The following is a 13,970-nucleotide window of genomic DNA, read 5'->3' on the forward strand; positions in this document are numbered from 1 at the left end:
TATCATAGCAAATTAGCAGATTTCAATGGCTTCCACTGACTACCATAGATTTACAATGTTCAGTTGGCTGCAGATCAGTCCTCAATAAAATTGTCACTTTCCTTTTTTTTTCGTTAATGCTTCTGATAGACAGTGACTTGTAGATGACCATGAAAAGAAAGCAGCTACCAAGGTGTGAACAGAAAAAACCTGGGACTACGAGCCAGCAGTAATGAGAACAACAGCATTTGTTCAACATCCTACTAAACTGCCATTGTGACCACATTTTAAGTCCAATAAGCTTCTCTACAAAGGTACAACATATAAAACTGTTAAATATATAACTTTTTAGGGCCTTTCAAAATACATTTAATGACATTTCTTTACTCCTTCTTGTCACACTCGACAGCATTTATACTCTCTGTAGATATTCATCATCTCTTTAATATGATTTAACCCTCCATGTCCCGTCACCATCCTTCCTGCGAGCTGTCCCAACCGTAGCTACTGAAAAATGCAATTTTTTTTAGATACACAGTTATACGTATGTAGTACCTATATTTTCCAGTTCCAAAATACAGTAGTGGGCTTAGTCTGAGAAAAAAAAGTCTGCAAAGTTTTAAAAGTACTCCTTTTGTTTTGATTGATTTGATTGTTGTTCGTATGCCACCAGTCGCTAAGGTTCATTTAGCATTGTGAGCACCGCGTCTCCCCCGTGGAGGGGGCGGTCATCGGTGGTGACACACGAAGTACATATGTGTCCTCACCACACGGTCATCTCTGTCGTTATGATCATATTTGTTGTTTTGTCTTTGGTCTATAAAAATATGGGAGGTTTACTCCAGCAGAAGGCCTATTCACAGCAGAGAGCGCTCAGTTTTTTGTTCTTTTTTTTTGTTTTTGTTTTTTTCGCCGGCCTCGTGAGATGGTCCGAGAAAGCAACAGGGTTCGGTCTGTAATGCTCCCGTCTTATGCTCTGGAACTCCTGCACTAGGAGATGTGGCAAAAAAATCCCTTTGTTTAAATTCAGGCAGCAGCTCCAAACTGTGGGCTTCCAATGATGAAGAAAAAAAAACATTCGTGGGATTGTAAGGTGACTTCTGATCCTCTGTGGCACGAGCAGGTGCTGCTAATTTTCACAGAGCAGGCAGATACAGTGGAGCGAGGAGGCGGACATGTTGACCCAACGACAGATAGCAGGAGGGAGCGGTCAGAGTACCCGGAGGGTGGGGGGGAGGTCACAGGAAATAGGAATTGTCTTAGAGCGGGTTTGTCCAGTGTCCAGGGGGAGAGCTTGCTCCCTTTCAACAGTCGCTCCCTGGTTTTCCCGTCTCCGGCTGTGTTACGACACCTGTGAACCAACGAGAACAGAGCAAGCATGAGACAGCTGTCATCACTCAGTCACTCTGAGCTCCCGAGGGGATTTTCTGAAGATATTTTTTTTTTCTTTTTACACAAAAACAGTTTAAAGACTCGACTTATTTGCATTTTGTTTTAACAATTCAACACTTTTTATCATGTGTATTACTTTGCTTTTATTGTTTTTATGATTTACTTGTTTATATTTGCTTTTTATTAGAGGTTAGATAAGAAGATTGAAATTAAATTCACAATATATACAAATCTACAGCCACAAAAAGGTTTTTCAGATTTTTCATTTCTGTATCAAGTCTCAATTGCAATTACCGCATTTTGCCACAGGTGTCGCTAAAGAGAATCAAATCTTTAAAATTGTCATTAACAGCAGGAACAAACAGCTGTCTTGTGTCTATGAAGGTCATAAATATATCAGTTATTTTTATATATAGTTGTTTTATAGTCTTTATGCTAATCTAAGCTAACAGGCCTTTCAGTCATTATGCTAACCTGCTGCTTGCTGTAGCTTTGTATGTAAAAAGTAGTTAATCTTCTCATCGAACTCTTAGTGTGAAGATAAATAATAATCTTTGTGTATGTGTTGCTCCTTAGCAACATTACTGTAAGATGCTAATTAGTGCACTCTGATAGCATCGTTGGTGTCAAATATTTAGAATCCTTCAGCGGGTGTAACCCTGATCACAAAGCCAGTCTCACAGTGCACAGACTGAGAAACAATTAATCTAGCACAGAAAGACAAATCCAAAGCCTCCTCACCATCTGGGCCCCCGCCACTCACACACAGCCAACACCACCGAGTTTCTGACGCCTTCCAAAAACTGCTGCGGATTAATTCACAACAATGAAGTCTTGATGGTTTTAAAGGAATTCAGTGGAGTGATAGAATGAGTACTAATAATCTACTAATCATCATGGTGATGTCATAGTTTTTGACCCAGCTGTGACTTCGCTGCACAGACAGGTGTGTAATCCCAGCTTCCCCTCTGTGGGAACGCTGAGATTACCAAGTGATCAGAAAATGAAAGTGTGGAATCACTGCATAGAAACATTGTTGTGGGGGAAGAGAAATGCAATGCAAATGAACGAAAGTAGACAGCGCCGTCTTATTTTATGCAAGCTGCTGCACAGTCAGTGTCTAGCATGGCTCTTTCCTCACACCCACACTGTGGCAAATGGTTCCCCATAAATCTCACACACAAATCTCATCTTGGGGAAATGCAAGCCTTCCATTAAAAAAGAGGAACGAATGTCAGATGAATATGAGATGAATTTGCCCTATGAATAAAATTCACAGGCCCTAGGTGATTATTACCTCGGGTTTATCAGGAAACGACCGTATTACTCTATTTTATATCTTATAACAGCGAGCGAATATTTTCCATTCTCGTGCCAGAGAAATGCTGAGATGATGGAAATATGATGCGGTGCTGGTCTGGTGGCTTTTGAACACTTTGGGCAAACTTTGAGTACAGTGATGTGGCTGATCAAACAAGATCCAAGTCAATCCAGCTAGAGTGGGATTGAATCCAGATAGCCTTTAAGCTGGATACGTTTAGACTTATTCTCAAATCTGTCATACACGTGTGTCTGCACTCAACCCTGCTTAATCTGGCTTGTTTGTTGTCCTCCAAACCACTAGGTGGCGCCTCGTAATATACAGAGTCTGTTCAGGCTGTGGTAGGACCGCAAAGCTGTCAAAGTACGACGTTGTTGACGTAGTTGTTTACAGCTTTTGTATGCGACCCAGACACTGTCCCCATGAACCAGAAATATCACGTCGCTAGCCAGATTTGCGTTCAGCCCTGAGCCACATTTGAGCCAATCCGGCTAGATCCATCTCTGAGAGGTGGATCACGCTTTATCCAGATGTATCCAGATTCGCAGACTCTGGCCTGAATCCCACTCTAGCCGGATTAATTTGCCCAGTGTGAACAGGGTCTAAGAGAATCAGACCGTCAGCTGGAGGTGTCACAGTAACAGAGGGGATCATCATGGACGTGATCCATCTGTGTTAATGTGTCGTTCGTGCAGCCATCTCTTGTCATGCGGGCACCTCCACTCGATAGGTATCGACACTTACCCAGCAGCCTTCGATCCAAGATGAGAAAAAACATTTGATTTAGGGATGTTACATGCCGCTTCCTGTCTCTGGGCCACGCTAGAAAAAATGGATAGGCATTTGTGCCGCCTTGCTTCACACTGCATGCATCGGGTAGTGTGCATTCAAGTGTAGGTGTATGCAGGCCGCATCTGCAAACTACATTCACGATACATTGTGGAGGTCCAGCTGGGAGTTGGAGGAGTAAAGGTGAAATCAGCTGAACATATGGCCACGGCTTGACATTTCCTCTCTGCGTGAACTCTCGCTGACTCCCTTCAAAATGTCACAGCGCTGTGGCCCACGGTGAATGTGTTAATGTGTGTGTGAGAAAGAAAATTGATCTAGTTTCCCTGTTCAAAAAAAAAGAAAAATCTGAAGAGCATACAGTTGATTAATTGATGACTAGTCTTGCGGATGCCCTGGAAGCCTCCAAAAGTGCATTTGCATCACCTCGCCTTTGCTTGTTTCTGCCCTCGCTGTTTGATGTTAGACTCAAGCTGCACAATAAGCTTTGTGGATGAATATTCATAAGTGAACTTGTAGGTGAGGAATGATCCACAGGTTAATAAGGGACGAGGAAATCGCTCATTACGTGCTGTGATGTTGGATAACGCCTGAAGCAGATGCTGAGATCAAAATACATGAACATGTATGCGCTGGGCCTCCAGACACTAGGCCCTATTCCACATTAAGAGAGAGTTCAAAGCTATCTGGGGTGTTATGTCATTATCAACCCTTTCATACTGCATTTCTTTCTGAACATCAAAGCAAACACAGCTCGCTATCTGCATCCTACAATATGATCAGAACTTAATGCTCAAGAGGGAACATTAGAACAGATTTACCCGCGATGGCATCAGGCTACTAACAAAAAACATCATCAGCTTGTTTCAGATACAAACAACATGTGTGAGGTGTTGCCTTCCATACGTCTGTCTTCTTTATGTGACAAGATCACATGTTTAAATCCAATTTACACAATAATCTCCTGTTTGATGGAGAGTGCAGGGATCTGAGTTGTATTTATAGAATGTACTGAAGACTTTCTGTCTGGACTGCAGCCGGATCAGTTTTTTTTTTTCTTTTTCAGCCATAAACGTCGACAGTATTGACCGACAGAAGAGCCTTGGTTTTTTAGGTTCTCAACAAGAGCAAGCATCTTTATGACTGCAGCCTCATCCCCTTTTATTACCCTGTACATTAAATTTACTACATGGCTACTCTCTCTATTTCCCAAACACATGTATTAATATCAGAGTCTGTCTGGCGCCATGTTTTATTTGGGCGCCATCCGACACAATACTTTAAAGACAATATAGAGAGCGTGCCAATAAAGCAGGATGAAAATAAAGCTGTACACATGGATTTTAAAGACACACGAGGGAAATGAAGAGCTTATGGAAAAAAAAATGAATGAGCTAAATGAAGAAATCAAACAAGCAGACGGCTGTTTGAATTGTATCTGTGTGTGCATGCGTCCCTCTAAATCTGGGATAATGTGTTTTTGTACTAACAAAACCATAATACTGATCATAATGACTCATTCTAATTAAAAGACATTTGATAACAGCACTGTTGTTAAATAATAAAACATATGTAATGGAGACATGTATAATAAAACATATGACTGACTGAATTTAGTTATATATAATCCAATAGACAGGGCTCTCAAGTCTCACACATTGAGAGTGAGACTCACGCATTTCAACAAGTTCTCACAGTCTCATGCCACACATGGCATTAATAACTTCACTGCACAGAAATTCCTATAGTCTAGTCCTATAAACGAGTCAGACAGCGTACGGAGCGCTGATGCAGGTGTCTGCGAGTAGCGACCTATCAGCCAATCAGCCAGTCATCTGTGACAGCTAGTTTATGCCGACGGGACACTTGGACCTGTAAGAACTTCAACCACAAAATGAAGCAGATCCAGATTCAAAGATTCTGTTAGTCCTGATGTACCTTGCTGCCTCCGTGACTTGCTCTGTGGCTGCTTCCTGCCTTTGCAGGACCAGGGTATGGGTGGAGCTGTTGTGATGGTGGTGGTGTTGGTTGGTGGATTTTGGCTGTCTGTCAAAGGGTCATCAATGCTCTCCATAGTGCAAGAGTGTCGAGGGGGACTCTTGTCGCGTCATAGAGCCTGAGGGGAGAGAGGGAGAGGGGAAGGCGGTTCGTTATCAAGCCAAAGGATGCAGAGTTTTATGAGCAAATTTTATTTCATGTTTTTATTTTCCAAATTTAGACACAGTCACACCACCATCATCACCACCTTGTATTTTGGAAAGCTGGAGAGTTGAACTGTGCATAAAATGGACTGTTAGTCTTTATAATTGCCAGGTTAAAATAATCTCTAAACCTGCAGGATGGATTGGGATTAAATTGAATGGTCCCCAGACGATGGAGCCTGTTGACTTTTTTGAACCATAGACTTTTACCTATAGCGCCCTATAGCGCCACCAGAAGGTCAGAGCTTTGATCTTCAGCCCTTTTAGTTTGTCTTAACTAAGCTGGAACTAGTTAAATTCCCATCAGCCTCTGTTGCAAATATAGAAATATTCCTGGTGCTGACATGGTTCTAAGCAGGCTGTAATTTTTGTGATTAAATTACGTTCTTTTCTTTATTTTATTTAAATCTTTTCCTAAGTTTAAAACCCATAGGATTTTTGTTCATGCTCACAAAACTGAACTCAAGAGATGTTGTTTCTTCCTCTTCACTGCCTGAAAGGCAGACTTCATCTTGGAGAATCATGATTTTCTGAGAACAGAAGCAATATACTGCATTTAGGCTTGTGTGTGCACATGTTTCATCTTTGTGTGTGTGTGTGTTGCCTGGTTGTCAGAATGAACCTCCACCTCTGGTGAATTGGAGCTACTCGCAGTGCAAACACAAGCCAGCTATCAGTCCCTGCTTTATGAAATCAATTACAGGTTTTTGGCCACACAGAAATGGAAATGGCTGACACTCAGACAGGGGGGGGACTCTTTCACTGGCTAGCAGAGGCTTTGGGTTGCTCACTTAGCAGATCAATCCCACAGGGCTGTTGACAGGAAATTTGAAAGACAGACTGTTTTTTTCATGTCAGCTCCAGTCTCAACATCTTCCCCAGGTTTCCAATATTTCCCAAGCCAGGGTGATGTGCTGACTTGGCTCCCTCTAGAAGGATGCTGGCAGACGGAGCTAATGGTTAGCAGCAACAGGGTTTCTTTCTCTCTTTCCCTTCTTTCTTTAGGCCTGTCTGGGGTTGGCCAAGCAGCTGTCTTCTTAGCAGTGATTCTGTTCAACCCCCACTGTTGGATGTGCCCAGAGGGATCAATTACCGAGGCCGGTACCGACCCAGAACCACAGGAAGTGGGGAGCATAGGGGCAGGGGACACACACACATGGTGATTGTAGGGGGCACTTGGGGGATCCCATCAGGCCCAGGCTGAGCTGGATCCATGGAGATGAAGGGGAAGAAAGGAAGTGATGGAGTGTGTGTGTGTGTGATTTGGGGGGAGGGGGGCTCAGCACTTGCTTACAAACCCCCCAATCGAAAGTGCTTTTTCATACTTGGCCAAACACACGCTGTCACTGGCAGATGTAGAAATGCGTACATAGCCTCAGAGATCGTCTAATGTACAGTCGGCCCAGTGTCAGATTCTTCTCCATGAATGCACACAAAGCCTCATGCGGAGCACCTACAGTGTGTATAAAATATGCACAAGACGCACACATGAGCTCATTTTATCAAACTTTCTATCTTGACTTGTGGCCGTCGCAGCCCTCTCTCTCTGTGTGTGTGTGTGTCCCTCTCTCCTCTAGTGAAAAAGACTTGATTACAGTAATCACAGTCTTTCTCTCACTGGGTGCCACTTCTGCTCATAGCACCCTGTTCACAGCATAAATACCCCCAATCAGGATCTAATGGAACATATGATTAACAGCAAGTCAGACGTCGGACATTTTTGGTCATTGTCAGTTGTTTTGGAAGCATCTTGTCTGAAAATGATGGTGCACTGTACTCCATAACAATAGGTCTCTTCAGTGACTTGCTGTGATATAATCAATTTAAAGTGCTGGCTGCACTTTATTAACAGCATGACTGTCCAAAAAAAAAGGCCTGACAGGGTTTATGTGCAATTACCACACAGCTTTTGAAAGAACTGTCCTTTTCTGTGAACTTATCAGACACTGAAGGGCTTAACAAGAGCTACGGCTTGATGCGAACCAACTGAAAATGACGCCGCTTCACGTCTGACTGGCTCTCTGTCTCTCAGTCATGCTGCTTTTTTTCCCTTTTCTCTCGTGCTGCGTTTCTGTCTCTGTTTTGAATTGTTCGTCTTATCAGGCTGTCACAAAAGCCGCCAGATAACCTGAGGTGATTTCACTTTTTTTTCTCCCTCTAACAGCGCTATTCACTCTGCCTCTTTTTTCGCCGAGCTCCCTCCGTCGGCTCATGCGGGGAGAGATAGCTCTGCACGCCGTTTCATCTGCCAGTCTAAAATGGTGGAGGGCATGGCGCGGAGCATCCTCCTCTCTGGAGAGAGACAGCAGTAAGCCTTCAACTAAGAGAAGGAAGTATGGGAGATGACTGCTGAGACTACACATCGTTTTGCTAAAAGTGAGCGTCTTGTAAAGGCAGCAAATGCAGCATTTGACTGTGGTAACTGTGATAAAAATGTAGATTCAGATCATTTAGCATCAAAGAGGGCGGACAGTATCATGGCGGGAGGGGGGATAACCCCTAGCTGCTGCATAAAATGTCTTTATCTGGTGATCAAAATATTGAGAGTATGCTGTGACTATATATGCATACAGACCTCATCTTATTGTAATATAATTGCGATATAAATCTTGCAGCTTGGGTAGCATCTGTTTGGTTGAACTTGGATTTCATTGAATTCAGATAGACACTTATATGTTATATGTAATATGTTGATTGCTTCTCCACTGATAATGTAGACTGTAGAGCCTCTGTTGCACACAACAGAACATATTTAATGTTTACACTAACAGCAGTGACTACAGTGAAAATGGACTTTTTGGCCCCGTTCACACTGGGGAAGTCAAACCGGCTAGTGGCTAGTGGGATTAGGGCCGTATCCAGATATAATCCGGATCGTTTTTTTCTGAGTCTGAACATTGTGAATCTGGATATACCCGGACTTTCAATTTCAATCCACCTCTTGGAGTTGGATCTAGCCAGATTGGCTTACATCTGGCTGAGGTCTGAACGCAAGGCGGCTAGTAGACGTCACTAGCGCCATACTTCCGGGTTCACAGGGACAGTGTTGGGGTCGCATACAAAAGCCACATGTAAACGTCTGCTCATCTATGTCAGCTTTGCCCCCGACATCATACTTGCGGGTTCCGGGGACAGTGTTTAGGTCCTGACAAAAGCCATGTGTAAACAACCGTCGAACTACGACAGCTTTGCACCGAGTTTTTTTTCGGGACACAAAAACACACATTGGATTGAGCGTAGACATGCGTGTGTGATAGCCAGATTTGAAAATAGGTCTGAACGTATCTAGCTTAAAGGCTATCTCGATTCAATCCTACTCTAGCTGGATTGACTTTCTCCAGTGTGAATGGGGCCTTAGTGTGTGTTAAAGCTTTCAGCAGGCCTTCTAGCATGACTGACTAGAACTCAGTAAAAGCTGTTAAAGTTTAACATGTATTTGTACATAATATTATGTTAAAAGAGATGAGTTGTAGTTTACATCTTTATACACACAGATGCATGTGGTGAAGATTTTGGAAAGAATCATTATATTTTGAAGAACCTTGTGTAAAATTTAGACCTTTTCACCACCAAATCTGAAAAAAATGAGACTACACAAGACAATATAATATAATATTTATAAATGAATGAGGAAAAAACCCAGATAATCATAACCTTCAGAGAAAAACAACTAATTATTTTATTAAATTGAAATGTTCAATTTGCAAGAAAACTGCTGAAAAATGTACACGCACACATTTATCATGTGCTTTACTTAGCCCTGCTGATTGCTGCTATTATACTGCGGTCTGCTGTGGATGACCTGCTTAGGTTACGACAGAATCACCATCTTATTGTAAGCACTAGGGCTTTAAAAAGACAATGGCAAGAACTGGGGAAAACAAAAGAAAGTTACTTGTTTACAATTGTGAGATGAATTCTTACTTAAAGCTTTTCCAGCCTACAAAAGCCAGAATCACTATGAACTAGATATATCCACAACACGAAGCCTGTACTGCAACTTGTAATCAAAACACTGATTTTATATTTTTTTTCTTGTGTTTTCTGTCTGTAAAAGCCATAGACAGTGTATAACTATAGAGGAATGATGATTCATAGTTGATCTAAACTCCTGCCTAATCCAAACACAGGAACAGAGGTGGAGTATGAGTTAAGGAAGAGGGGTTTACTCACAGGCCACAAGGGGGACTGCAGCTTTTTAAACCTCTACACTGGCTTTGTTTCTCAGCCCTGGATGTAGCTGCTGTTGACATGGATAGTAATGACTGTGTGTCTGAGCTTGAGTTTGGGCGGATGTGATGTTTTATGTGCTCTAGACTGAATTCTTTGGTGACAATTGCTTCATTTAGTAATCCTCTCGTGGTCTCATTACCAGCCTCAGAGCCTGATATGGTTAATTTGGAGGGATTTCATTTTCTGTTGGGTCAATCCTTCAGAAGGAGAAACATGTCACTGTACCAGTGAGATGTCTGATACTGAAATAAATGAGGTGCTACCTCTGTTTGATATGTGTCCTTTTAAGCTGTTGTGTGCCGCTACTAAAAGTAACCTCACTACAAACGTCACTGTCAACAAAGAGCAATGTACATATCAATCTTTATGTGTGTCTTCTGGAGTTGGCCTTAGAGAAATCCATATTGAGGTTTTTTTTATTGACAGGAACAACCGTGTGCTCTTCAACACAGGGTCAGACTAAGATAAATGTGTGGGGAGAGGGTAGCAAGGAGGAGAGGAAAGAGGGAGAACGTGAAAAAAAAAAACAGTCAAGCAGAAGTGCATCAAGTGGTGGCCGGTGATGTGAGTGACATTCTGTAGGTTGAGAGAGGACGCGCGGCACATCTAATCTGTCTCACGACCGGGCCTTGCTGCCAAGTAAAGGCAGAGACGAGGTCAGTGGTGTCATCCTGAACAACAGTCTCCCTCTGTTTGACAGGGAAAACACAAACTCTCAAACATTTGACCAATACAGGCGAGCTGCCTCCTGACATTTGTCCAAAACAGCCCGTTATGGGGGCTGAGTCAGATTGACTCGGTTTAGTCAAATACCCCCAAGGGGGGACGTGTCTGTTTGTCTGCATTGATGTTTTGCGCACAAACACCTGACAGACAGGTCGGACATGCTCACTGGACTGTGCACAGTCAACAGTCATCCTCAGGCGATATTTGGGGTGGCTGCTGTAACCTTGGAAAGCCTTAGGGAAGGGGCCATTTGTTCAAAGGATGGGGGGATATTGTAAATTGTTTGTTTAGTTTTTGCAGGTGATCGTCCCTTGGGCCTGCAGATAACAAGAGGTTTATGTAATTTTTGCTTCGGCGTCAGTCTCAACCTATTAGTGCATTTTAGGTGACATGTAGCAGCGTCCTAAATCTTCCAGAGATTGAAAGGAGAGGCCACATGAGCCATCCATCAAATAAATGAATATTTTAAGAAGAATTTTAAACTTTAACCTGAGTCGTCTTGTTGCCAGTTATTAGTCTCCTTGACAGTCAAAGCTGCTTAGGCGCGCACACACACATACGGACCGGCACAGATGAGTGCGCATAGCTGTCCAGCCGTTTGACTAGCTGTCACCAAGTTTAAAGTAGCCAATGAAGCAAGCAAGGAATACCTGTCACATCCTGCATATTGTCAGCGTAAAGCCGATGAGAGCGACACTGACTGACATCCTAAGCAGGATGTGAAATGTACATGTAGGCCAGAGCTTACAGGGCCGACCCTTTGCAGGAAAGAGGGGACACATATACATAGTTATGCATGAAAACACTGAAAAAAAGAAACTAACCTTTATCAGTGACAACGCGCATGTACACACATTATGTCTGTTATCCTTCAAACCTGCAGTGACCACCATGTTTTCATACTCAATACACACACACAGGCCTTTATATCTGCCAAATATAATAAATGGATACAGCTTCAGTTCACCTGCGCATGTGTGTGTGTGTGTGTGTGTGCGCGTGTGTGTGTGTGCGTGTGTGTATCTGCCTGCCCAGATAACAAATTACATTGTAGGTGGAACATGTAACTGCTGTCACCACCAGGTTCATATTCAGGTTTGTGTCAGGGTGCTGAGAGAGACACACACACATGACTCACAACAAGGGCAGCAGCTGACTGATAGCAAACTGTATCACCTATGGTTAAACATTCAAGTGTGTGTGTGTTTGTCTTTCAGCAGGAAGGCATAAACAAGTTAGTCAGCTGATGACTACATTGTGACAAATGCATTAATGATGCCCCACTGGTCCTCAATGTTCACCCACTGACATTCAGAGATAGGGCAGCTGTGTTGTGTGTGAGTGTATGTGTGTATGTTGCATAACATCAACTGAAACCTCTTTAATTGTCTATGCATACAAGTGGGAGAGTGAGTGTTTATGTCTTCTGTAAAGTGGGTGTGTAATGTTTAGAGAGCTGGATATAGGGTGTAGAACATGGACTGGGTGAATGAATGGGTGGCATCTAAGCCAATACGGAGGTGGCTCCCCATTTGCTGAAATCATTACCATTAAAAGCAATACTGATTTAAGGTAATTGCCAGCAACGAGGAAGTAAACAAAGCATGTATAGTAGCCTATTTGGGGATGAACATTTTTAGAAGACTGTAAAGTGAATGCCAAGTGGTTCTGTTTACCTTGTTTACTTAATTACTTAATTTTATTTTAGTTTTATCTTATTTCATGTTAATTATTATATGTTTTTATGTATGCACCAATCACTAAGGCAAATTCCTAATGTGAATTCCCTTCACTTTTATGGCAATAAACACAATTCTGATTCTGACTGTCTATGTACAGCATGAAAATCTGTTAAATAAATGGCCACACATGGCAGGACTACATTATTACCTATAGTTTCCCTTGGATGAAACAAAACACAGAGCTTAAAGAAGACAGAATGCTGGACTTGTATGTCATGTATATGCTAAAAAAGCAGGACCACTTACTATGCCAGCTTCTACAAAGAAGGCACATACAGTACATATACTTGCAGAGGTGTTAAAAATGAGGCCTGGGGTCTAAATTAGACTATTGTTGTCTTAAGCTGATGCTTATTTACCTAATATATTCAAAATGAACTTCACATTATTATTATTATTATTAGCTTATTTTGAAAGTAAGCCCATGCTAAAGTTCACATATCTTAAGTCAATATGAAAGGATTGAAGCAGTGGCAGGATGGCATTTCAGAAAAAAAAACTGGCAAAGATAAATTTGTTTTGATTGGATTTGAGAATCATTGTTATATATTAGCCAATCAGAAGCGTGTAAAAAGCCAGGCAGCAGGTTAGCTTTTGTGGGTCTGTTTTGTGGGGGTGTTGGGTTATGAAGCAGTGACCTCAGCAGCGCTTTCTGAAGCTTCTCTTCCTCTGTTAACTCTACATTTATCTGTATAAACACGTCTTGTTTAAGGGTTAGCATTAACACTATTTTAGCCACATCTGCTGCTGCACAGCATCACCTCATGGAAACACAGTGCATACTCCAAAAAGGTGAAAACACAACTGCATTTATTTGTGCCGAAGATCTTTTAAGGAAACACTGCATGTGCAGACAAGGCCTTTGCTAACATTAGCAACAGCAGAAACATAGTTTCTACTATATATTTATAAAAGGCATTTTTGTGTGTTTTATCAGTCAAAATGTTCACATTCTTTAAGCTTTAAAAGGTTTCTAAGTATTTTTACATATCCTAAAGCCTAAAGAAGCAATTTAATTAAGCGTTATAGCCTCGGCATACTATAGCCTAGTCCAAAACTGTTCAGTTTTGGTTTCAATCTGTTCTTATTTCAACTGGTGTGGCAACCTGAGGGGCTAAAAGAGAGCCTGAACTCACCGTGGTGGTTTTGACTCGGCCTCCGGGCTGTGTACAAGTCCAGCCAGATCTATTGACTAACAGGTCACAGCCTTCGTCCTCCAAACATGGCACCATCTCACACCACTGCTTTTTCCGAACGATCCCAGCTACACAGGAGACAAAGAGAGAGAGAGAGAGAGAGAGAGAGAGCGATCAGAAAGGTGAAGAAGGTGAGGAAGGAAGAAATATACAGACAAATAAACAGATGAAGAGAAATGATGTAGAGAAGTGGATGCAGAGATTAAAATAGAGAGAGTATGTTGGGGGGTGGACAGATGGAGGGAGACAGATATGGGCGGAGATATAACACGATTGAAAAATGATGGAAAAGGAGAGACAGAAAAAAAATGTGTAGAAATACATATAAATGGAGTGAAAATGGATGGAGAGGGGTGGGCCGAAGAAGAGACGAGATATGCAGGTAGATGAA

General features: G+C 42.2%; 1 protein-coding gene across 1 annotated transcript in view; it reads right to left on the reverse strand.

Annotated features, from left to right (window-relative positions):
* Positions 1 to 338: 338 nt before the first annotated feature.
* The window catches only part of LOC114431550 (protein FAM19A5-like), a 130,910-nt gene continuing 117,278 nt past the window's right edge, over positions 339 to 13,970 (reverse strand). Inside the window, exons 3-5 of the mRNA XM_028399086.1 lie at positions 13,520 to 13,647; positions 5,420 to 5,597; positions 339 to 1,330 (exon numbers count right to left, since the gene is read on the reverse strand). Coding sequence (XP_028254887.1) covers positions 5,589 to 5,597; positions 13,520 to 13,647 — 137 coding nt within the window. The 3' untranslated portion in view covers positions 339 to 1,330; positions 5,420 to 5,588. The remainder of the gene's footprint in view (positions 1,331 to 5,419; positions 5,598 to 13,519; positions 13,648 to 13,970) is intronic.

The sequence above is a fragment of the Parambassis ranga genome, chromosome 2, assembly GCF_900634625.1.
Source record: "Parambassis ranga chromosome 2, fParRan2.1, whole genome shotgun sequence".
NCBI lineage: Eukaryota > Metazoa > Chordata > Actinopteri > Ambassidae > Parambassis > Parambassis ranga.